Consider the following 22,846-nt stretch of genomic DNA (forward strand, 5'->3'; position numbering starts at 1 on the left):
GTCCACTAAATACGCCTGCCAAGCTATCACATTTACCTTAAGACTTTTTTTCTTTTTTTTTAAAGAGACGAGGTCTCACTATGTTGCCCAGGCTGGTCTCAAACTCCTGAGTTCAAGTAATCCTTCTGTCTCAGCCTCCCAAAGTGCTGGGATTACAGGTATGAGCCATGACAACTGGCCTAAGACATCTTATAGATACAGATGATTTTCCTACAGGAAAGGGAGATGTTTTCAACTTCGAGTGATTGGCTGACTGCTTATTTGCAAACTCAAACATACCTTAAAATACAAATTAGCCCGGCGTGATAGCATGCACCTGTAATCCCAGCTACTTGGGAAGCCGAGACAGGAGAATTGCTTTAACCTGGGAGGTGGAGATTGCAGTGAGCTGAGATCACACCATTGCGCTCCAGCCTGTGTCACAGAGCAAGACTGTCTTTTTAAAAAAGGGTGGAAAAATACTTACAATGAAAATAACTTACCTTAGGGACTTAAACCCTCAAGATCAAATTATACACCAGATCTTGCTGTGATAAATGAACACGTATTACCATGTGGGGTACAGAGACCAGCTGAGGTCAAATCATAGTACAGAAATAGTACAGAAAACATTTACCTTCTCGAATGTGAAAATGTTTTACTGCCAGACCATCAGCAATTTTTTTAAGCCCAGGAACATTTACAAGAAACAAATTATTAAAAAAAAAAAAAAAATCAGGCACAGTGGCAGATTTTCTTTAATAGATATATTTCAAACAGATACAACAGATTAAAAAATCTAATTCACGGCAGGTAAACATGGGTGCTCAAAGAGTTCCACACAGACATTTACACTTGGGCTGTTAGTATTTCCCTCACATCCCCTTTTTTTAAGTGTCCCATCTTCGCAGTGGCAGTACAGGAGAAATCTCCACCGTCACCGCACAATCCACCAGGCACATTACCACCTGAAGTGAAGGTCTCATCTCGAAGGTGCGTTCAGCCATAAAAAGAAAACATATTAAAGAAAGGAAAAATAAGTGTGCTCTTCCCACCCACAAAGTGGTCTCACCTTCAGTTCTAGCTTTCTTTACTCCAAAGGCTTCTGAGTCTTCCAAGCATCTCTTTCGATTTGTTCCCACACTAATATGATTAGGAAATACATTCTGATGACCCCCATTTAAGATGCCATTGTTATAGAAATGGTTCAGATGACAATTCTGGAGGTTCAAGAGAAACTGGGCACACTCTTGGAAACCCTGGGTTTGTGCAATGTCTGCTGCTGTCAGGCCACTGGCATTTCTCAGGCTGTACAACACAAAAACACTGAATTATACCCCGTCCGCATGCTAACCTGGTCTCTGCTCCTGCTGAACTGACTAGCTATCTGAGGGTGGTATGAAAGAGTAAACAAATTCATAGCAAATCTTCATTAAAGAAGTAGTTAATCAATCTAGCTCTGTAACTAACTTCTCTTATACACATTTGATTTCTAAGCAAGATTTGGGAGATAAAATAAATATGCTAAACGTTTTAAAAAGGCATCTTCCTATTTAATTTCTCAAAATCATGTTTTATGTTTAAATTTAGTCTGAAGAATCTAAATTTATGCTAACTTCAGACTTGAAACTGAATTATATATTATCTGCACTTAATTTTAATAACCCATTCCTTTAGCGTGAATAAAATCATAACAAACAAACATGTACTGAAATTGTCCATGGCATTCATAACTGTCTTCCTAAAAATAAAAGTAATGGCTTACCAACAAGCCAGCCTTTATGCTTACATGTGACACTGTAAGTGGAAGTTTAGAAGGATGTCCTGACATTAAAGTAACTATCATCAGACTCCAGAGCTGAAAAGCTGTGTTTTTGTGTCAGATTTTGATTGTTTTGGCCTTGCTTGGAAAAACTTGCAAAAGTATTACATTTTTGGCATTCTAGAGCATTTGAGTAGTTGGTTCCTTTAAAAAGGCTTTGAATACTGTCCTAAAAATTCATCCCTATCACTCGCAAGAACCAAAGCTTTACCTGGCTAATAGTACTAAAAAGGAAAGGTCTGGGATTTCTACAGTAGCTAAAACTCAGATTAAAGTAGGAAGTGATGGCAGAATAAGTGAAAGAGCTGAATAAAATAGAGTAAGTTGAACTTGTAAACCTTTAGACACTGAATTAAAACTGAGGGATCAAAGGTAACTCCATGTTGAAGTTCCCCTGGAAGACAAGAATGTACACTGCTCTGTGAAATAAACCTGTAAAAAAGCAGACATCCTGTTAGCTGCAGGTTGATAAACAAACTGGAGAAGTACTTAACAGCAAAGACAGCTTCCATACCTGTTCAGCAAGCTACACTACATCCACAGCAAAAGCATGATGAAATAAAGGCCTTGTGCTGTGTCTCTCAAACAACCAATCCAGAACCCTGATGCTTTTCTTGGGGTTACTGTTAATGCAAAAAAACAAAAACAAGACAAAACAAAAACAAAAAAACCCTGCATTTGAGAGTGAAAACTGCAGAATTAGGGACAAATAATATTTTCTTATTTATAAGAACAATAATCTTGTATTCGTTATTTCCGGACATCATAAAGCTCTGACCTCAGAAATGAAAAGTGGGCATGGACGCTCACTAAACGTGTCTCTACTTTTTAAAGCATAAATGTATTATACATTTTGAAAAAAGACCCAAATCCTATTTGATCAGGTATAAAAGAGAATTGAGAATCTCAGAAACCAACAAAATTCTTAAAAATATAAGGCAGCTATGTGCAGGATGATTAAAGTCGGTATTTTTATTAGCCAATAAGACTTCATGGCTATGAATGGCCGTATTTTCTAGTATTGCATATTTTTATTTTGATATATGAATTAAATGAAAAGGAAGCACCAAAGTTTGGGCAGACTGAATTACATTAATTACACTTTGTACAAAATCAGATCACCTTGTTATTGAAATAGAAAATATACTAATATTAAGTGACAGCTTAATCATATAGCTGAACTTTTTATTAATGGTGTTATTTCACTTTCAAAAGATATCAGAAGTGCAGATGACCTGGGAGGGTCTACTCTGTCAAGAATGTGAACAGAAAAATAAGTTGCCACATGAAAATTCAAAAACTCTTCAAGGAGAACATACGTTTATAAACTGATTATTTCTACAGACAAGCACAGACTTGCTCTCCAAAATCAAGAAATAGAGACATGAGAAGCTACTGCTTAGTATTAGAACAAATAAAAATATGAAACAAATCCCACAGTAAAGATTACTCTTTAGTAGACCAGAGAATAAAAAAGAGCAAACAGATTTTTGAAATGGCACTTAGAATCATAAATACCATGCTGGGGGTGGTGGCTCAGGCCTGTAATCCTAGCACTTCGGGAGGCCAAGGTGGGTGGATCACCTGACGTCAGGAGCTTTGAGGCCAGCTTGGCTTACATGGTGAAACCCCATCTCTACTAAAAATACAAAAAATTAGCTGAGGGTTGTGGTGGCACATGCCTATGGTCCCTGCAACTCGGGAGGCTGAGGCAGGAGAATCGCTTGAACCTGGGAGGTAGAGGCTGCAGTGGGCCGAGATCACACCACTGCACTCCAGCCTGGGCGACAAGAGTGAGACTCTATCTCTAAATAAATAAATAAATACCAATTCGCTGAGGGAAGTTTACATGCTCAACGGCCACGCCAACATTCTGAAGTGGTTGAAAGAACATCCAAAGCACATTCAATTCCTTTATTCCTTATTCAGAAGCTGAAGACTACACTGAATTTGGGTTAAAACAGCAAGTTTACTGATCTTCCAAAGAAATATAACCTTAAAGAAAAATAATCAACAAAATAGTGCCAACATATGGAGATTCCTGGAGACTGAAGTTTGAGAGTGTTGCCTACACATAGATAGCACCGGTAAGCTCTCCCACTTCGCTTTTTCCCCTACCAAAAGTAGTTAAACATGTGCTTGTCCTCTACTTAGACCAAGCAAATTTCCATGTGGTCTTAGGTATTATCTCAAAACTTACTTCACTAAAAGAGCTCAAAAGATGGATTATGGCCCACTCATGCTATATACTCTACTCATGCATAAGGACCACTCATGCTATATACTCTACTCATGCATAAGGACCAAGGAAGCAAGAACAATCACAGGTCAAACAACTTCTAGCAGCTCACGTAATTTGGGGGCACTAGAAGGTAGACATGATGGGGAGATCAAAAAGTTCTAGAAATTGTATTGGACAGGTATCAGAATCCAGGATACACGGTAACTGGAGGAATTACTTAGAGGCGACTGTAATTTTGCTCTACATTTAAGTGGCACTATCTATGCAGCATTATCAGAAACAGAAATATCCAGCACCCTTTCTCTGCTGCTAGTGAGGTACAAGAACATTTCAACTCTTATCATTTCCCTTGTTACCAAGGGCTGAATGTATACAACATACAGTTTAACTTGATAGCATTTATATTCTACTCTGAGGAAATCTGTTGGTACCTGACTCAGGAACACAACACAAAATGACACCACCATCCCTTGCCCCTGAAAGTCTTCATTCTCATTTCCTCTCCTTACCTACATTCATCACCTCCACTATCCCGCTCACATTAAAAACCTTGCAAGTGGTCACTCAACTGTTCAGTGCACATTATAGAAACTGGCTTGAAAAGATCATTAAGGATCATCTTCCAGAAGGCACTTTTCTAAAAAGGACTATGTAGTAATTATTTTAGACTTTGAAGACGATACATTCTCAGTTCTACTCAATTCTTTTGTTGTAGGCTGAAAGCAGCCTCAAGACAATTAAGCATGGCTACGCTCTCATAAAGCTTTATTTACGAACACTAAAACTGAAATTTCATCTAATTTTATATACTAGAAAATATTATTCTATTGATTTTTGCTCAACTATTTAAAAATGTAAAAACCATTCTTGGCCCACAGGTCATACAAAAAAAGGCAGCAGGCCAGAACTGCTGAATAACATTTAACCAAATAGATACTGTAAATATTCCTCTGTTATTATGGGGTACACTGTAAATTCCAATACAACATATAGGGATTAAAAAAAACAAAATAGCATATGCATCACCTCAAACACTTTTCATTTGTATTGAATTAGCTATATAAAAAAAAATTAAAAATTACCATTAACTAGTCACCCTACAGGGCAAGGTAACACTAGAATTTACTCTTTCCATCTAGTAACCACTCTTTTTTAAAAAGACAGAGTATCTCCCTGTTGCCCCAGCTGGAGAGTGCAGTGGCACAATCGTAGTTCACTGCAGCCTGGAACTCCTGGGCTAAGGGATCCTCCTTAGCCTCAGCCTCCCAAGTAGCTAGGTATACAGGCATGTGCCACCATGCCTGGCTACTTTTTTTTTCTTTTAATTTTGAAAGAGATGTTGCTCAGGCTGGTCTCAAACTCCAGGCCTCAAGTGATCCTCCCACCTCAGACTCCTAAAGCACTGAGATTAGAGGCATGAGCCACTCTCTACTTCTATGAGATCTTTTTTACCTTCCATGTAAGTACAGTACATGGAGTATTTATCTTTCTGTGCCTGGCTTACCTAACATAATGTCTTCTAAGCTCATACATGTTGCTGAGAATTACAGAATTTTGTTTTTTAATGGCTAAATGGTACTCCACTGGGTATACATACCACTGTTCGTTTGCTGACAGACACTTAGGTTGATTCCAAATCTTGGCTATTGTGAACAGTGCTGGAATGAGCATGGCAGGTGCAGATGTCTCAGTATATGGATTTTCTTTTGGATATATACCCAGTAGTAAGACTGCTGAATCATATGGTAGTTCTATTTTTAGTGTGTTCAGGAACCTCCATACTGTTTTCCACAATGGCTGTACAAGTCTACATTCCCACGAACAGTGTTTAAACGTTCCTTTGTCTCTGCATTCTCATCAGCATTTGTTACTGTCTTTTTCATAACTCATTCTAACGGGGATAAGACAGTCTCTCATTGTGGTTTTGATTCTCTTTAGAATATTTCTCCTCTGAATATTCCTCTACTCTTAATAATGGATTTTCTGAAAACATCTATTAATTTTACGCACTATTCAACTCAAATAAAACAGTAACTTTTAAAAAGTTGCCAAATCTGTCACAAAATATTAAATAATAAGAAAAATATATAAAGGTAAACTTGAGAGGGGTGTAAAAAAAAAAGACCCTGAGCGAGCACTTAGCTGTAAAACAATCATTCCTATTCCTAAATTGAGTGTTTTTGGTTACATGTTCTAAGTGCCTTGCAATAAACCAGGCAATGTGCTTTATCTGGAAAAAGGGAGCCCGAACTTCAAAGTCTGAGTTCCTCAAACTTTTTTAATAGTTAAATTTCAAATATGTTAGAGACTGAAAATAATTTGGGTTTCCAAGTCAAAGATTAGAATAATCATTAAAGATCATAAAAGAGGTTCAGGTCTTTAAATTCTATGTTCATATGTGCTTTCCTATTTGTTAAGCAATATTTCAATTTTCATGTTTTAATTGCTAAAATTCAGTAAGAGTTGAACACATAAATGAAACACTTGATTTACAGGTTCTGTGTTTCCATCCACACTCAAACCTAGTACTTCTAGTACTTTGTTCTGTCATAGTAATTTTTAAATACTCCACCCTTTACCCTTCACTCCACAGGTTTTTTGTCTGTTTGTTTTAAACAGGGTCTCACTCCCGTCACCCAGGCTGGAGTGCAGTGGTGCAACCACAGCTCACTGTAGCCTCCTCTACCTCCCGGGCTCAGGTGCTCCTCCCACCTCAGCCTCCTGAATAGCTGGGATCATAGGTACCACCACCATGCCCAACTAGTTTTTCTTTGTTTTTTTTTTTTTTTTTTTGAGACGGAGTTTCACTCGTTGCCCAGGCTGGCGTGCAATGGCGTGATCTCGGCTCACCGCAACCTCCACCTCCTGGGTTCAAGAGGTTCTCCTGCCTCAGCCTCCCAACTAGCTGGGATTACAAGCGCCCACCACCACACCCGGCTAATTTTTTATATTTTTAGTAGAGACAGGGTTTCACCATGTTGGCCAGGCTGGTCTTAAACTCCTGACCTCAGGTGATCCACCCACCTCAGCCTCCCAAAGTGCTGGGATTACAGGCAAGAGCCACTGCGCCCAGCCATTGTTTTTAAGTTTTTTATGGAGACTGGATTTTCACTCCACAGGTACCGACTTAGTGTATTACGTGACCATAGGCACTAACTGCTGGCCACTCCTGTCAACCTCAAGTGAGGTATCAGTAGTAAAGACAAAGTTCATCTGGACTGTGTTTACGCACACTATTCCAAAGGGAAAATTAAAGTATCCAGAAGAAAGAATTTAAAAAGAGTCTCAAAAACTATTTTGAATGCAAGCTGGTGGTAACGAAGGTGCACACATTATTTTCAGATGAAATCTGCAAAACAGACGCACTTTTGAACTGAGCACCCCCAGTTTGATGCAGCTGGATACATGGGCTGTGCCTGACCTAAAATGCGTGTCTGTTCGTTTCTGAAAATAGGAGTGTGTCGTTCTACAGCTATAGCCTGTCCTCCCTGGTCCTCTCCAACATCCATTTGAAAAATCTTTGAAAATGGGAAGAGATTTTTAAAACTCAGACAACGGTCAACTTGCGGTTCAAACTGGTTCTAGTTTGAAGTTCTAAAATTAACTTTCTTTAAAAGAAACGCAGCATGATCAGATTTTTAGGCTAGCAAGCTAAATGTGCTGCAATTTATTGTGGAAACTATGATGGCTGTGCTTTTATCTATAAATTCTATCCCTGTAACATTCACCAAGACTAGGAAAAGCAGTCACTGAGCAGGCCACCCATTTGCTCTCTACTATTCTTTCAAAACAGGAATATTAAAATGTGGGACAACACAGAATCATTTTTACTGTGAATTACGTTCTGTTAAATAACTGGCAAAAACAAATCAAAGCAGCATTAACTTTACTAAAGACACAAATGCTTATATGCTGTATTTTCTTATTCTGAATAGAATATTAAAATTTATTACCTCTAGGCCAAGGACAGTGGCTCAACCCTATAATCCTGGCGCTTTGGGAGACAGAGGCAGGAGGATCACTTGAGGCCAGAAGTTTGAGAACAGCCTAGGCAACACAGGAAGACCTTGTCTCTTCAAACACTCAAATTGATATCTGAGAACTCTCCCCAAAAGAACTTTCACTAAAATTTATATCTAAGAATTCTCCCCCAAAGAACTTTAAAAATCAGGCTCCACTCTGAAGCCAGCCAGGGTCCCACCAGTTTCCACTTATAGTGCCACAATCCCAGAACAAAGGAGAAGCCATTCTGATGAGAACGACTTTGCTTTAATTTTGAGGAAACCACGGATCAGGAAATACCTGAAGTTTAATTTTTAGAATCCGAGTTGTCACATCACCTCCAGGATGTTTTCTTATTGTTAATGCCATGTGACAATAAAAGATAACAATTTTTATATAAATAATATTTCTGTTAAAATTCTGATCTCAACTTAGCTATTGTTAGTTTACAAATAGAAAGGTAGATATCATAAATTAGGTAAGCAAAGCATGCAAATCTAAAGCATCTCTATCTGAATTCCTAGATTAGCGTTAAAACCAATCACCGCAACAAATACCTCAACAGTATGCCTCGTGTGCAGAAAGGAAGCGATACTGAACATTCAATGCCACAACTGTAAGGTTTTCGGAGAAGCACCTGTGGCAGTTTCAGCAGTTTCTATATGGAATGCTCCCCCTTTCTAGGATTACTTGAAAAAATCAAGTCAATTCGAATTACGTAGCTGTAAAACATTGACATGTGTAGTTTTTACAGATTCAGAATCTTCTGTGTGATTTAAAACGGGCAATGGTTCATAATACAGGAAACTTAAATAATAAGGGATCACATATTTGCAGGCAACATTTGGATTAAAAATACATACACACATAATGTGCAGAAGCACACTGACTGAACTTAAGCCATTGTCATGTGACCACCTTGACCATGAGCTATTGCTCTAAAACACTGCCTTTTAAATTACCTTTGGTAATTTTTTAGCATGAAGCCAATTTAAGTATGTCAATATTTCAACATAAGTTTAACAGTATGGACTAAAAACCATCAACTCACGATTCTGGTTACTTTAAAATTTGGTATGCTGTATCTCAAATACATTAGTAACTATTCCTAGATGGAAATAAGCAAATACATGGAATCATTAAAAAAAGATAAAAAACATTACTAAATTGTCCATTTGTACAGACAAAACATTAGCAAACAACTAAGATATCTTCAGCAAAAGAAATATGTGTATTTTTAACCCTTTGGTATCCAAACTCTTATTTAATTATGAAGACTTTCTTAAATATATCCTTCAGTTAATAACAGGAAGAAACTATTTTAAAGAGTTTCTACCTAAATAAATTTGGTGCCAAGTTTTCAAGTTCAAAGTTACTGAGGATAGTTTTACATTGCAATTGAAACACAATTATGTTTGTATACATTAAAATGTAAAACCATCATTCCAGGAGTTTGATGAAATATTTAGCATGCTCCTGCTATAATTTAGCAAGGGAAAAAGACATTTGGATTTAGAAATCATTGGTTTTATTTGAAAGCACTATCTACAAAAGCAGTAAAGAAATTTTATCTGTATTTTAATCAAGCTGCTATGAAAAAAAATCAAAATTCTAAACTTAATTTCTTAAGTCTGGAATGGTATCAACCCACTTACTGTCCCTGTCTAGCAGGCAGAACTTAACAGCTATCTCAGGAAGAGATTCCTCCATCCTGAAATACTTTAACCACCAGAAAATAGCCAAGACCAGACAAGTGTGCTGTGGTGACAACTAGATAAAAGGAGGCTGCTGCACAGTGGCTCACACCTGTAAACCCAGTGCTCTGGGAGGCCAAGGTGAAAGGACTGCTTGAGCCTAGGAGTTTGAGACCAGCCCGGATAACACAGCAAGACCCCCATCTCTACAAAACATTTTTAAAAATTAGTTGGGCATGGTGGTATGTGCCTGTAGTCCTGGCTACTCAGGAATCTGAGGCAGGAGGATCACTGGAGCCCAGGAGTTTGAAGTTGCAGTGAACTATAATCATGCCACTGTACTTTAGCCTGGACGACAGAGTGAGACTCTGGCTCTTTAAAAAAAAAAAAAAAAAAAAAAAAGAGGCAAAAAGTAAGATGTGAGGATGACCAGAATTCAGAGGACCTAAAATCAGAAAATATGAATTCAGAGTCATAATTCTGGTAGATTTTGTAACTATTATTCTGACGGGCAAAAAAATGAACAAATGAAAATAAACCACAAATTTCAAAATGAACAGCTAAAAGTAAATCTAGGTTACATTTGCCAAGGGCAAAAGTCGCAAATGAATTTAACACTAGTATTAAATATGCTCATCACCTGTATTTGCCCTAATGAAAATCTGGTTTCTAGACCGGGCTCTATGGTAAACAAAGGTGAGTCATAAATGGTCAATTATGATCCAAACTAAGACAATTCCATTTTAATTAAAATGTCTAAAAGCGAAGCAGTTTTTGTGGCATTAAAATAGTCTACTAACACCACATTCTAGGCCTTTGTTATTATAGCCAGCTGTGCCTACTTTCTAAACTAGGCAAGAGAGACGTCTAGAGTTAAGTCACTGAATTTGCTTATATAAGGCTATTGATGCTTCTCAAGCTATCTAATGATCCCAGTTAAGATAAAAATAATTAAGTTAAAATACATGTATCCCAGCTGAAGATCTGGTTACCACAGAATAAATGGCTTTCAAAGAAATCTCCTCCTATAGAAAAGTTCTGAGACTTTGCCATTCAACACTGGCATCCATATAATGTAGTATTAAAATGCATCCACAAATCTGCCTGAGATGTAAGAAATGCTGGTTCATTCTAAATCTCTTTATTTCTACTCAGTGGTATAAAGCTATTTTACTAGCTGGTTGACATGGAAACATCCTCCACTTTATCTCAAGAAAATAAAGATGAATTAGCCAAAATTAATTGGTACCAAATTACTAAAAGTACAGCTAATCCAAGGCTCGAATTCTGCTATTTACAATGTTAGTAGTGAAAAGATCTTCTTAATTATCAGCAGATAGTAAGTTTTCAAGTTTTTTTCCAAAATCACATTAAGACTTAATGTTATAGTTACTTGTTCCATCGTCCAAAAGAAAAATGAGATGACAATCTTTTTGTAATATATCCTCTTCTTCCAGTCAAAACCTGAGTATCAAGCAAGCAGCACTCAAATACTGGCTGTAGTGGAAAAATGGAACTACTATATAAGCAAGATTAAGGATGGTGACAACTTCACGTACTTGCTGAAAACTCCACACACAGAGATTTAGGTCCTTTAAAGTACACAAACATTGAGTTTGGTCACAAGTTAGATTTAATCCTGTGCACTTTAATTTTTAGATGTAAACAATGGTAAATAATAATGACCAACATATAAGCCAGAAACAGAGCTTCACATACAGAAAACTTGGCACCAAAACTCAAGATTTAAAATAAGTAAAGAAAAAGAAAGTCCATTAACATACTCACGTGTGGTGCTAGAAAATTTAATACGATGCACAGCAGCTGAAATGCGTTATCTTACAGATGCAACCTACATTAACAAGTAAGTTATATAACAAACCGTTCTAGCCACAGACACTTAGTGTACTTGCCCTTATAATTATGTACCTGATGTCCAAAAAAGCACAACAATTGAAGACTTTGGGCACTTTAGGTAGCAGATATATAAAAAGCAAAGCAGGAATTAAGAGCAAATTAATTTAATAATACTGATATAAGGCAGCTTTTAATCTATTCACAGGACAAGGAAAAATTTATGTTATCTCCTAAATATTATAGCATGTAATATGAAGAGTTAATAATCTGGTCCATTCTGAATGAAAAAAAAAAAAAAGTAAATGCTCCTTGAACGTTTTAAAAAAAGAAATGGTTATGATTTGCTAGGACTACACTTTACCATATGAGCAGCATTACAGGGAATAAAATAGACCTAGTACCATTATTTTGGAGATTCAAACTGTTACACATTGGTGGACTAAATGGGGTAAAGTATAAAAATGTGCAGAAATCAAGAAGCAACTTACAAATTAACTTACTGACAAAAGTGACATTTTATCTAGATGTTAAAATGAAATAATCACATATACAATAGCAACAAATAATAATTACTTGTGCGCTATCTCCAGGCCAAAGGCTTATTAAGAATTGTTTTTGGCTAGGTAGCTCAGGCTAAATATTTCTTGTAAAAAAAAAATATGAAAGCTCAGTCCAGGGAAGTCACCATAATGCAGGGTCTTGAGAGGTGGCTCTTATACTGAGAAGGAAAAACAGACTGGCACCTGAGCCCATCTCAGCCACACCTGGTGGAAAAGAGACACTTGAGGGCCCTGTAACCAAGGACAGAATTGTAAATAAAAGATTCTCATTTTTAAAAAGACACCTACTCAAAAAAGGACATTGTGATATTTATTGGCTGAAAAGATTAAGCTATCCATAAAATGAATAAAACACCTTTGTAATAAAATGTTCAGGACCAATTAAGAGTATTATTTAGAAAGTCATTAAAAATATCAACTTCTAATTATCCACTGTTTCAATAAATGACAAGCAATTTAATCATATGACTCCGTATTTTATAATAAAAGCTTCTGTTATTAAAATTAAAGATGAGTTTTTAATCTAACTACAGCTAAGAAAAATGCACAACTTTGCTTTAAAGCAATCCACTGAGAATCATCTCAATGTTCTACTATTATATAAAACATACTATTGTTTCAACATTACCTTTAGTCACAACTATACATGAAGTCGCGAGAGTCCCTGCAATGTAACAGTAAATAGAGGCCATGTTTATAATACTAAATCACTATATAAGGATCACAGCCCAAACTAATGGTGAATCTTGCCAATAAACTTAACAAAACAGAAGCTAAGATATTCACAGATGATTGACAGCCTCTGGTACCTACACATGTTGTGCATGAACCTTGTATGGTTTTGCTGTTAGGATCTATTTTCAATATTTACTATAATACAGAGTCAAAGCAATGAAATGGAAACCAAAGGGTTAAACTAGTTTTGTGGGTTTTATTTCCTCCAAAGTCTAAATGTTCACATTTCTGATTAGAATAATGTGGTTTATAATTAATCTTTATGAATTATTCGTAACATTTAAGGTAAAACAAAAAAGCTGATATCAGTTATTTTGGTTATTACGGCTCTATAGCTTACACTCAATATTTAAGGGTGAAAACCGCATCCATTTTGTTAATGCTGTGAACTGCAGAAGAAAAATTTTTATAATATAAATCTTTAAGAAAAAGTTAATACAAATAAATTTAATAGTTAAAATAAATGTATAATGCCATGGCTAGCTAATGATTTGCATATAAGATCTCACTTCTAAAAGAATACACGTAAACATTAAGATTGCCCCATCAAAGCATAAATAAGCTAACTGATGTAAGCTGAGCTAAAACAAAAGATATTTTAAAATAATGCCACCAGTACCAGAAGCTTACAGCAAGCTTGAGGTCTTTAATGAAATAATCCTATTTTACAAGGAACTATCAACCATTAAGTTATAATAGGCTTTAAAACATAACTTTCTCACATCTGCTAAGATGTGGAAATCAAAACAAAGAAAAGTGAATTTTCTTCAGAAACCTTTTGAGCCAGAGAGGCCTGAAAAGATACTTTAATCCAATCCAAGCTTCTTGTTTTGAAATCAAAACTTGGCAAAGAAAAGTTTAAAGACCACAGTGACACAACTAGTTAGTGGCAAAGTAATGGTGGCAAAGTAATGATGCCAAGTTCCAAATCTAATTAGTTAACTGTTCTTTCAGTTCAAATACACTCTCTTGGCAAGAATATTGAGGCTGCTGTGAAATTAAACCCCCTCCTCTAGAGATCAATTTAATCCACACAATTTTCCTCACTAACACCAACTGTTCTAAAAGGCAAAATTACATTACTAATTTTGAAAACAAAGTTTTAGGATTTTTGCCTGCTTATGTACTACCTTTAAACAAAACATCCTCGACTACATCTTCAGCTGGCAAGAATAAACGAAAAACACTTACTCGACGCGAGCCCCATTCGCCACAAGGGCACTGATGCATTCTAGGCTCCCAGAGCGAGCTGCCTTGTGAATGGGAGTTTCACCCTCACAATCCTGAAACAACAAAAAGCAAAATATACACATACTCAGAAGAAAATTTCTGACATTTTGAAGTAATGTCATTAGCACAGATCAGAGACCTTCTCATCTCTCTTTGAAGTAAAACGTGTTGAGCAAGACCTGAAGCAGAACACAAAGAAACTTACACGTGAACGGAGGATGAAAGCGAACCAGGAGGGGCCAAGATATTTGGTCTTGGGGCCTCTCTAGTAGTGACAGCGTGAATGCTCTCAACAGTGATTTATAAATCACTTTATGCTGGATCTTAACAGATCTTAGCAGAGAAAAAAGTGATTTCTGGTGGAAAATGAAGACTCTGGGAAATCCTGGGGGCTCCACAGCAACACCTGTTGAATACTCACACAGAAACCTCACCGGAAGCTGAACTGGGCAGACTACCACACAATTAAGAGACCAAGATAAAAAGGAGTGCAGTAATTGTGGGTCACTTAGAAAACAGTTCATTCCTAAACTCAGTAAATAGCTAAGCTCCTTCACCAACGCATACTCACAGGAAAAAACGTGAGGTGAGGGCCACCCAAAGTTAAAAACAGCGGTAGATTAATTCACAGAAAAATAAGAGTATGAAAGGCTCGAGTGCTTGGTGGAGGGAAAAGTGTACACATTTATTTAAACAAAGGTCTAAAGAGAATATAAAGCAATGTAAAGCTCTAAACAGAAAAATCCATTATGGAAGACAGAAACACAGAAAACCATGCGGCTATAAACGATCCAGCCAACATGGATTTCTTAAAAAGCGAAAACCTAGCCCTGACCTCCCCAAAAGAGAGGTGGGGAGGGGAGAGAAGCAGTACAAAATAAAGACAAATAAAAATTACATAAAAACATTCCCAAGAAAACTGGAGCTGAGACTTAGATACAGTTTTGCCAAAAAAGAAAAAAGCTAAAAAGGAAAAAGGTCTTTAAAGCTATCCTTGGAACAAGACAAAAAAGTAAAGGTCTGTCATGGTGGGATACGAGCAGATGACAGAGAAAAAGCAAAACCACCAAGCTCTTCAGGGACAATCTTTAGGGCAGAACAAACACTAAAGAAAAGCCCGGGCACCCTGAGAGAAGGCAGCCAAGAGAAAAGATGCTTCCAGCACAGAGCCAGGTGAAGGTGCCCGGGCCTCCAGCTCAGCCCAGTCACGTCGCAGCCACGGCAAGTTGAGTGATACAGGGAACTGGGAGCAGTGCCAGAATGCTCAAGACAGGCTGGGCACCCTGGGTTTTCATAAAGAAAAATGTCATTTCTAACCTAGATAGGAAAAATTAAAGACAACATCAAATGCCAGCAAAATTCTATAAGAGGCATATGAAAGAGAATGTTTGCTAATTACACACCAAGGCTAGTCAATATAGATTCACTAAAAACAAAATCACAGGAAAGCTGACTTCATTTCCTCTTGGGGAAACCGAGAACACGGGCCTCCAGGCAGCATACGAGCTTTGGTAGTCTCACAGGCTCACCTTAGAGATTGCCAAACAAGTCTGTGGTATTAATCTTGAGGAAAATGAACTCAGAACTGTTAGTAGCTAACACTCCAAAACATTAACAGACTAGAAATTGTCTTAAAACACTGTATCAACAGGCTCAAAAAATTAAATGGATACAAACAACAAAGGAGAAAGACCTGGATCTGGCATCCTGAGTTTCTATGAGAAATTAGAGAAACCGTCTGCCTGGAGATGAGTCAGCAGGTAGGCGGGGTGGGGAGCTAACAAAAGGGCTATTGTGTCCTCAAGAGTCACTGGGTGCTGAATTTCACCCACTACATAATAAAGTGAGATGATGCCTGAGATTGGGATGTAAACTCCACATGCTAGCAGACCACAACTACCTAAGACACACTAAGGAGAAAATCCAGGATGCTTAACAACGCCAAATGATATGCCCTAGGCACACGTGAGGACTTGGAAATGTCCATCTGGCTATTTCAAGTACAGGGAGGGCTGCAAAGGAAAAGATTTTAGGATCCTGCCTGGGAAGAAGCAGAGTGTGGTAGAGGTTTCCAGAAGGTGTTATCTAGAGGCATCTGAGAGGAAGGTGGGGGACACAGCAGCACACTTTCTGCCCCACTCCCTTTATCTACTGAAAACACTAAACTGCCATAAGACACTTTGAAAAGGGGGCTTCTCGATTTAAAAAGGACTGGAAAGCAGTGTTAGACAGTTTCTCTAGCCCTCTCTAAATAAGATGCTATGTAACAATTTCATGAAAATTAACATACAAAAATTATATAAATTCCATACTAATTACTGCCATTCATGGAATTATTCACCGTATTTTACTGATAAGGAGATTGAGCCACAGACCAAGTTAATGACTTGCCCAAGGAATCAAGCCCACACTGCCCTTTCTACCAGGGGACGGGGTAGGGAAAGAAAAACACAAGGCGATGCCCAGCACATAAGGGTATAGAGTAGGTTAATTCATAACTCTTGAATTTATGAATACGAGCAGCAGAGAAATATACATTATGTAAAGGCATACATGCAGAGATGGAAGGAGAGAAGTGGCAGCATAACCTTAAAAGTTGTCCCACATCCCAAGTTTCAGTTTAGTAACAAACAGGCCTAAACTCTTGGCCACCTTCCCTTACATTGTTTTTTCTACTTCGTATCTCTCAAGGCGACAAACTGCCTTCTCACTTACCCCACTTTCCCATTGATCCTTGTTTTAAATCATGGCTAAAAACACCTTCTTTCTCAATTACTGCTTAGATGGGCAGCTAAGTTTTTAGGAGAGGGACTAGAAACAACCTTATACCTGGTTATAATCAAGGACTGAATTTTGGGAAAGACAGAAAAGTAGAAAGACTTTGCATACAAGACCTTGATGACTATAAAGCATTTAAAAATAGGAGTAAAAGAGGCATAAAAAAACAGCTCCCAGAGCCCATGCCCAGGTCTTAAGAGAAGAAAATTACAAATTAGTCTAAGGACTAATCCATCTTCAGCAAAGGACACTGATTCCAGGGACTGCTCCCAGTCAGACAACCTAATGGTTATCAGATGCTGCTTGTCTTATACAACCAAGTACCTAACAATCTGAACACTCGTGTGTATGGTTTAGGTGAAATGATACTGAAAACACACCATGAAAAAAATCTGGCATGATGATGTTCCTGTTAGTATGCTTAATCTTAAATACCAAGTCCTCAAGTCACTTACTCTTCCGACTTAGTAAATGATCCTTAGCTACTTATCTGCACCAAGGCATCAACTTGTATCTAAAGCTCACTTTGGAGCTGACTTAATAGTCATGCTTTTTCTAGGATGAAAGTGTTTTTATAATTATCTGTGGAAATGAGGCTAAGGCAGCTGTGAGAAGAAAGCCAGGAAACCTGGGCTTAAGGCCAGGCTCCTTTAATTACCAGCTATAACCTTGGGCACATCACCCTGGATCAGTTTATCAAACAATAGGTGAAAGCACTCTATGAACAGAAAGCATTCCTATGGAAAGGGTCTATTATCCTTCACAAACAAGTGAAGAAACAGAAACTCCAGTTTGCCCTCAGGTAAAGATATCAAACTCTAATTAAGGCCTCCATTTAAAGCAATACCGTGTATAATTATAACTGCAAAAACCAAAAGCAAAAGCAAAAGTCCATCACCAGCACTCTTACCGGTTTGTTAATGTTGGCTCCTGCTTGAATCAGCCAGACCAGGCACTGAGGATGTCCCCCAAAGGCCGCAATGTGGGCTGGCGTCTGCGCGTACCGTGTGGTAGAGACATTGAGTGTGGCTCCAGCTCTCACCAACTGCACTAAGCACTCCAACTTCGAAAACAAGAGGGGTAATGAAAACACGCAGACATGTCAGTACACTATTCAATATTACAGGAATAATCTAAATTCTGTAACGGTGACAAATGGCATTGTTACCAGTTTTTTAATAGATCAAATTAAGTCACTCTTTCCCAATGCCATGCAAATTTTAAAGAGCATTTAAAATAACATTTTCCCTTGTCCTTATGAAAAAGATGGGAACTAGAAAAATGCAAAAAGACTAATAACACTACACAGATTTAAATATTTTGGTTTCCCTACAACTGAATAAGCCAAAATCAGAAAATATTGGACTGCGCTGTTCCAAGACTTCCAACAAAAATGTTTGTTGCACAGACTATTCTTAAAAAACTTTGTGTAGGCCGGGAGCGGTGGCTCATGCCTGTAATCCTAGCACTTTGGAAGGCCAAGGCGGGTGGATCACTTGAGGTCAGGAATTCGAAACCAGCCTGGCCAACATGGTGAAACCCCGTCTCTACTAAAAATACAAAAAAATTACCCAGGCGTGGTGGCGGGCACCTGTAATCCCAGCTACTTGGGAGGCTGAGGCAGGAGAATTGCTTGAACCTGGAAGGCGGAGGTTTGCAGGGAGCTGAGATCATGCCACTGCACTCCAACCTGGGCGACAGAGCAAGTCTCCATCTCAAACAACACTTTGTGTAATGCCAGGCGCAGTGACTCAAGTCTGTAATCCCAGCACTTTGGGAGGCCAAGGCGGGTGGATCACCTGAGGTCAGGGGTTCAAGACCAGCCTGGCCAACACTGTGAAATCCCATGTTGGGGTTTCAAAAATACAAAATTACAAAAAATTAGCTGGGCGCGTAGTGCATGCCTATAATTCCAGCTACTCAGAAGGCTGAGGCAGGAGAATCGCTTGATCCTGGGAGGCGGAGGTTCCAGTGAGCAGAGATCACGCTGCTGCACTCCAGCTTGGGCAACAGGGCAAGACCCTGTCACAAAAAAAACCAAAACAACACAACAACGAAAAACCCCACAAACTTTGTGTAGCCATAGTAAACGCCTCATAGTCAAAGACTATTTTCTATAGTGTGCACAACTGTGCACTTTTACACAAGCCAGCACTGAATACTCATTGATTACTCAATGGAGACCCCATTCTCCACATTTTTTTACTCTTTTCAAATGATTTGTATTTTAAAACCCTATGTTAAAAAAAAAAAAAAAAAAAGCCTACAGCATAAGTGAGCAACGCACCCAGTGGGTGACTAACACTGGCAAGTTAAGACTTTGTGGCCAGGCACCAATACTATGATAGCCTCTGGCTAAAATAATTCACCACATTCAACAAATTTAGCAAGTGCCTACCATGTGCCAAGCAATTGTTTAACCCACCTTCTCTGATCCTAGACTGCTTGTTTTCCCTCACTCCAATCACAATGCAGTTAGGGAACAAGCTATGCCTGACCGCAAGCAAGTCTCTTGAAGAGGAGAGACCTCACCTGAAGCAAAATACCTGACACTCTCCCCCAACTCACCTCAAGGTTTCCTTTTCCATCTAAGTACTGTCAGGCTTTCAATGCACACTCCTGTGAGATGAAGGGTATACAGACTCAAAACACCCTCTTCAACCAACTTGGACCTGCGAGTAAAGGCTGATGTCTCTCTCTCTTTTTTTTTTTTTCCTGAGACGGAGTCTCGCTCTGTCGCCCAGGCTGGAGCGCCGTGGCGGGGTCTTGGCTCACTGCAAGCTCCGCCTCCCGGGTTCCCGCCATTCTCCTCCCTCAGCCTCCCGAGTAGCTGGGACCACAGGCGCCGCCACCTCGCCCGGCTAATTTTTTGTATTTTTAGTAGAGACGGGGGTTTCACCGTGTTAGCCAGGATGGTCTCGATCTCCTGACCTCATGATCCACCCGCCTCGGCCTCCCAAAGTGCTGGGACTGCAGGCGTGAGCCACGGCGCCCGGCCGTCTATTTTTATTTATTGCCTTTATTAATTTACTGGGTGAAAATGGAAGTATTCACTAGCGATAAGATGAACAAGTCTCAAATCCAATAAAAATGAAACGGATGCAAATCACTTGGCAATACCAAAAATCATCCACTGAGGGCTCGCTGGGCTTAAACCTGTTACCCTTGGGTTCCATTTAGAAACTTGGATTTGTTATTCTGGAAAGATACTGTTCAATATGATATCATAAAAAGTACAAGAGAGCTTTTAAACAACCCGTTTAGTCCTCTGGAAGCAAACGAGTCTTACCAGCGGTTAGGGATCTTGTGCACCACTGGCACATTTCTAAGAACACGAGCCTGAAACCTGTGTAAGAGGGCAGCCGTTAGCAGGGCTGGGGAGAAAGCCTAGACTTCGCAAGCGGCAGCCCGGAGTCCTGGCCTGACTCCTGTCCTAACAGCTTCTTCTCAGAAGGGAATGTTTGGACCCTGGACAGGGGCTTTCTAAGGCCCCTTCGGTATCTAAGACCAAACAGCCCTATGATTCAGACAGCTGGAAACAATGAAGTAACTGCTTCTTGTTATAACATTTGACGACCAAGGTAAAGCTACTACTCAAAGTTCCATGGAAGCAGACTTTTGAAAAGTGATTTCAGTTGGTGTTTTTATAAAAATTGTGATAAAATACACCTTAAAAGTTACCATTTTAAAGCAGTTATGGCTATTTTAATCCCCAGAGACAAGTGGAGGCGCCATTGGGTTAAATTTTTTAAGTGACCATCTGTAATGAAGCTTTAAGCATTCTACAGATCGCTGTTGACTGTCACCCAGTAATGTCATTCTCAAGCAGGGTAGAAAGGACGGAATCCTAAAGTTTAGTGTAAAAATAAACCACAGCAAGAGACACTCTGGAGAGAGGAAATCCTCAGATTACTGACTACCTCGGGAAATCTATTTAAGGCCTCAGGCAGAAGAGCAGGGAGGCGGCTTTTTTACTTTTGTTTGTTAAGAATCTCATTTCCCCTGGGCACCTGTTTCCTCCAGCTGGTACTACGGTTGCACAACTTCAGAGACAGTGCCACAGGAACCTAACAGCCCTTGAGGGTGGATTAACTTGCTTGTCCCACCCCGATCGTCAAAACCCCTTCTAATTTCTTTTGTTGAAAGAAAAGTGGCTTTTCCACTTTAAAAGGAGAATCAGAAACTGCTTCCCAAAAGATACAACTGCGTTGTGAATGTAGCGCCAGGGGCAGCAAAGGTAAAGCGCAACTTTGTCAGCTGGTAATGACATTACCAGGGCCAGGCCTTCTTAAAATAACTTACTTCACATTATCTCTGCAAAACTATTTAACCCCATCTCATCATTTACGAGAAAAACACTAAATATTCCTGAATTTTAGTGAATTGAAAATATTAATCATTAAAAAAATCATTAAAACCAGCCACTTCTGAAAAGGACGGTGAAATCTCATTTTAAGATTTCTCTGAGCAAGTACCCCAGCGACTTCACAGATGAGGAAACTGTAGCTATGTTTTAAAACCTTAAAGCAGCACTGTGTTCCCTCAGAATTTTCAGTTTAAAAAAAGGGGGGCACGTAAAGGCTCCACGGGAAGAGAATTCTGCTTCATTTAACCACTTCTGCAGTAATTTAGATCCAAGATAAACACAGCCGTTACTAATTTTCCTGAAGCGGGGCCAGTTACGAGCTTTAAAGCAAACCCAGAAGCTGGAGAGCCGGCCTCCATCCCACACAGCTGCCCGAGCTTTCCAGACCCGCTGGGGAGCGCGGTCCTCGGCTGAGCTCGTCCTCAGCGCGGCCCTTGGCTCCCGGCGAGGGTGCGCCGAACCAGAAGGTCGACCGCGCCCAGGCATTCCCCGCGCGCCTCTTTCCGGCACCGCGAGGGCGAAAGACGCCTCTGACCCCGCCTCGGCTCCCCGTAAGCCGCCGGGGCGGCTACGCCGCATAATACCCGGCTCTGCGAGGTCGCCCGCGCCTCCCACCCGGCCTGAAGCCCCGCGCCATCCGCGCGCGCAGGCTCCGGCCGACAGGCGCCGGGACTCCTGGAGCCCGCCTTGTTACTTGCTACAAGCGCCGCCGCACATGCGCCCTAGGCCCCTCGGGGCGCAGGCGCCGCCGACCCCGCTTCCGCCCAGCACTCCCGGCACGCCCCGCGCCCCCCGGCTGCCCCGCTGCGGCCCCTGACGGCGAGCGCTGCCGCACAGGCGCCTTAGGCCCCGCGAGGCACAGGCGCCGCCAACCCCGCTTCCGCCCCGCGATCCCGGCACGCCCCGCGCCCCCCGCACCTCAGACCCGCTTTCACCGACCCCCACTGGACAGCCGCGGAAAATGGCGCCTTAAAGCGTTCGCGCCCACCTTGCCGAAGTGCGCGGCCCAGTGTACGGGCGTCCAGCCATAGAAGGAGTCCTCAGAGGTCAGGTGGGCGTGCGGCGTCTGCTGCAGCAGCGAGCAGAGCGTGGCCAGGTCCCCATCGCGGCAGGCGCGGTGCAGCGGGAAACGGAGCGAGAGCAGCTCCTCGCTAGAGAAGCCCGCCTCCACGCCCGCGCCCGCTCCCGCCGCCGACATGGTCCGTCACTGGAGAGCGCGGGGCTGTCTGGCCGAGAGAACGCGTCGGAGAGGACTCGAGAAGCCGCCGCCGCCGAAGCACAAAGGAACGAGACTAGCGCTGCGGTCGCGTCCCACAGGCTGCCGAGCGGAGCGCGCACGGAGGGGGCGGGGCGGGGCCTGGAGCGGCCGGGTTGGGGGCGGGGCCTGGCCCGAGGACGCCTTGTGCAGCCGGGCAGGGGGCGGGGCCTGCAGCCGCGGACTTCTGGAGCGGCCGGGGAGGAGGCGGTACTTGGGCCTCAGGACGCCTGGAGCAGCCGGGCGGAGGGCGGGGCCTGGAGCTGCGGACGTCTGAAGCGGCCGGTAGGGGGCGGGGTCTAGCCCAGGGGATGCCTGGAGTAGCC

The 22,846-nt window shown here is 40.7% G+C and overlaps 1 protein-coding gene across 4 annotated transcripts in view; it reads right to left on the reverse strand.

The window, feature by feature from the left end:
• The window catches only part of ANKRD10 (ankyrin repeat domain 10), a 35,764-nt gene extending 13,130 nt beyond the window's left edge, over positions 1-22,634 (reverse strand). For 2 of the 4 annotated variants that reach the window (XM_030922435.1, XM_030922436.1), the window contains exons 1-4: positions 22,254-22,634; positions 17,810-17,962; positions 14,083-14,174; positions 1,052-1,287 (exon numbers count right to left, since the gene is read on the reverse strand). In XM_030922435.1, the coding sequence (XP_030778295.1) occupies positions 1,052-1,287; positions 14,083-14,174; positions 17,810-17,962; positions 22,254-22,463 (691 nt within the window). In that variant the 5' untranslated portion in view covers positions 22,464-22,634. Of the gene's footprint in view, positions 1-719; positions 1,288-2,139; positions 2,234-14,082; positions 14,175-17,809; positions 17,963-22,253 lie in introns of those variants that run through there. The other 2 variants (XR_004054757.1, XM_030922438.1) reach the window with 2 other exon arrangements.
• Between the last annotated feature and the right edge of the window lie 212 nt (positions 22,635-22,846).

The sequence above is a fragment of the Rhinopithecus roxellana genome, chromosome 18, assembly GCF_007565055.1.
Source record: "Rhinopithecus roxellana isolate Shanxi Qingling chromosome 18, ASM756505v1, whole genome shotgun sequence".
Taxonomy (NCBI): Eukaryota; Metazoa; Chordata; class Mammalia; order Primates; family Cercopithecidae; genus Rhinopithecus; species Rhinopithecus roxellana.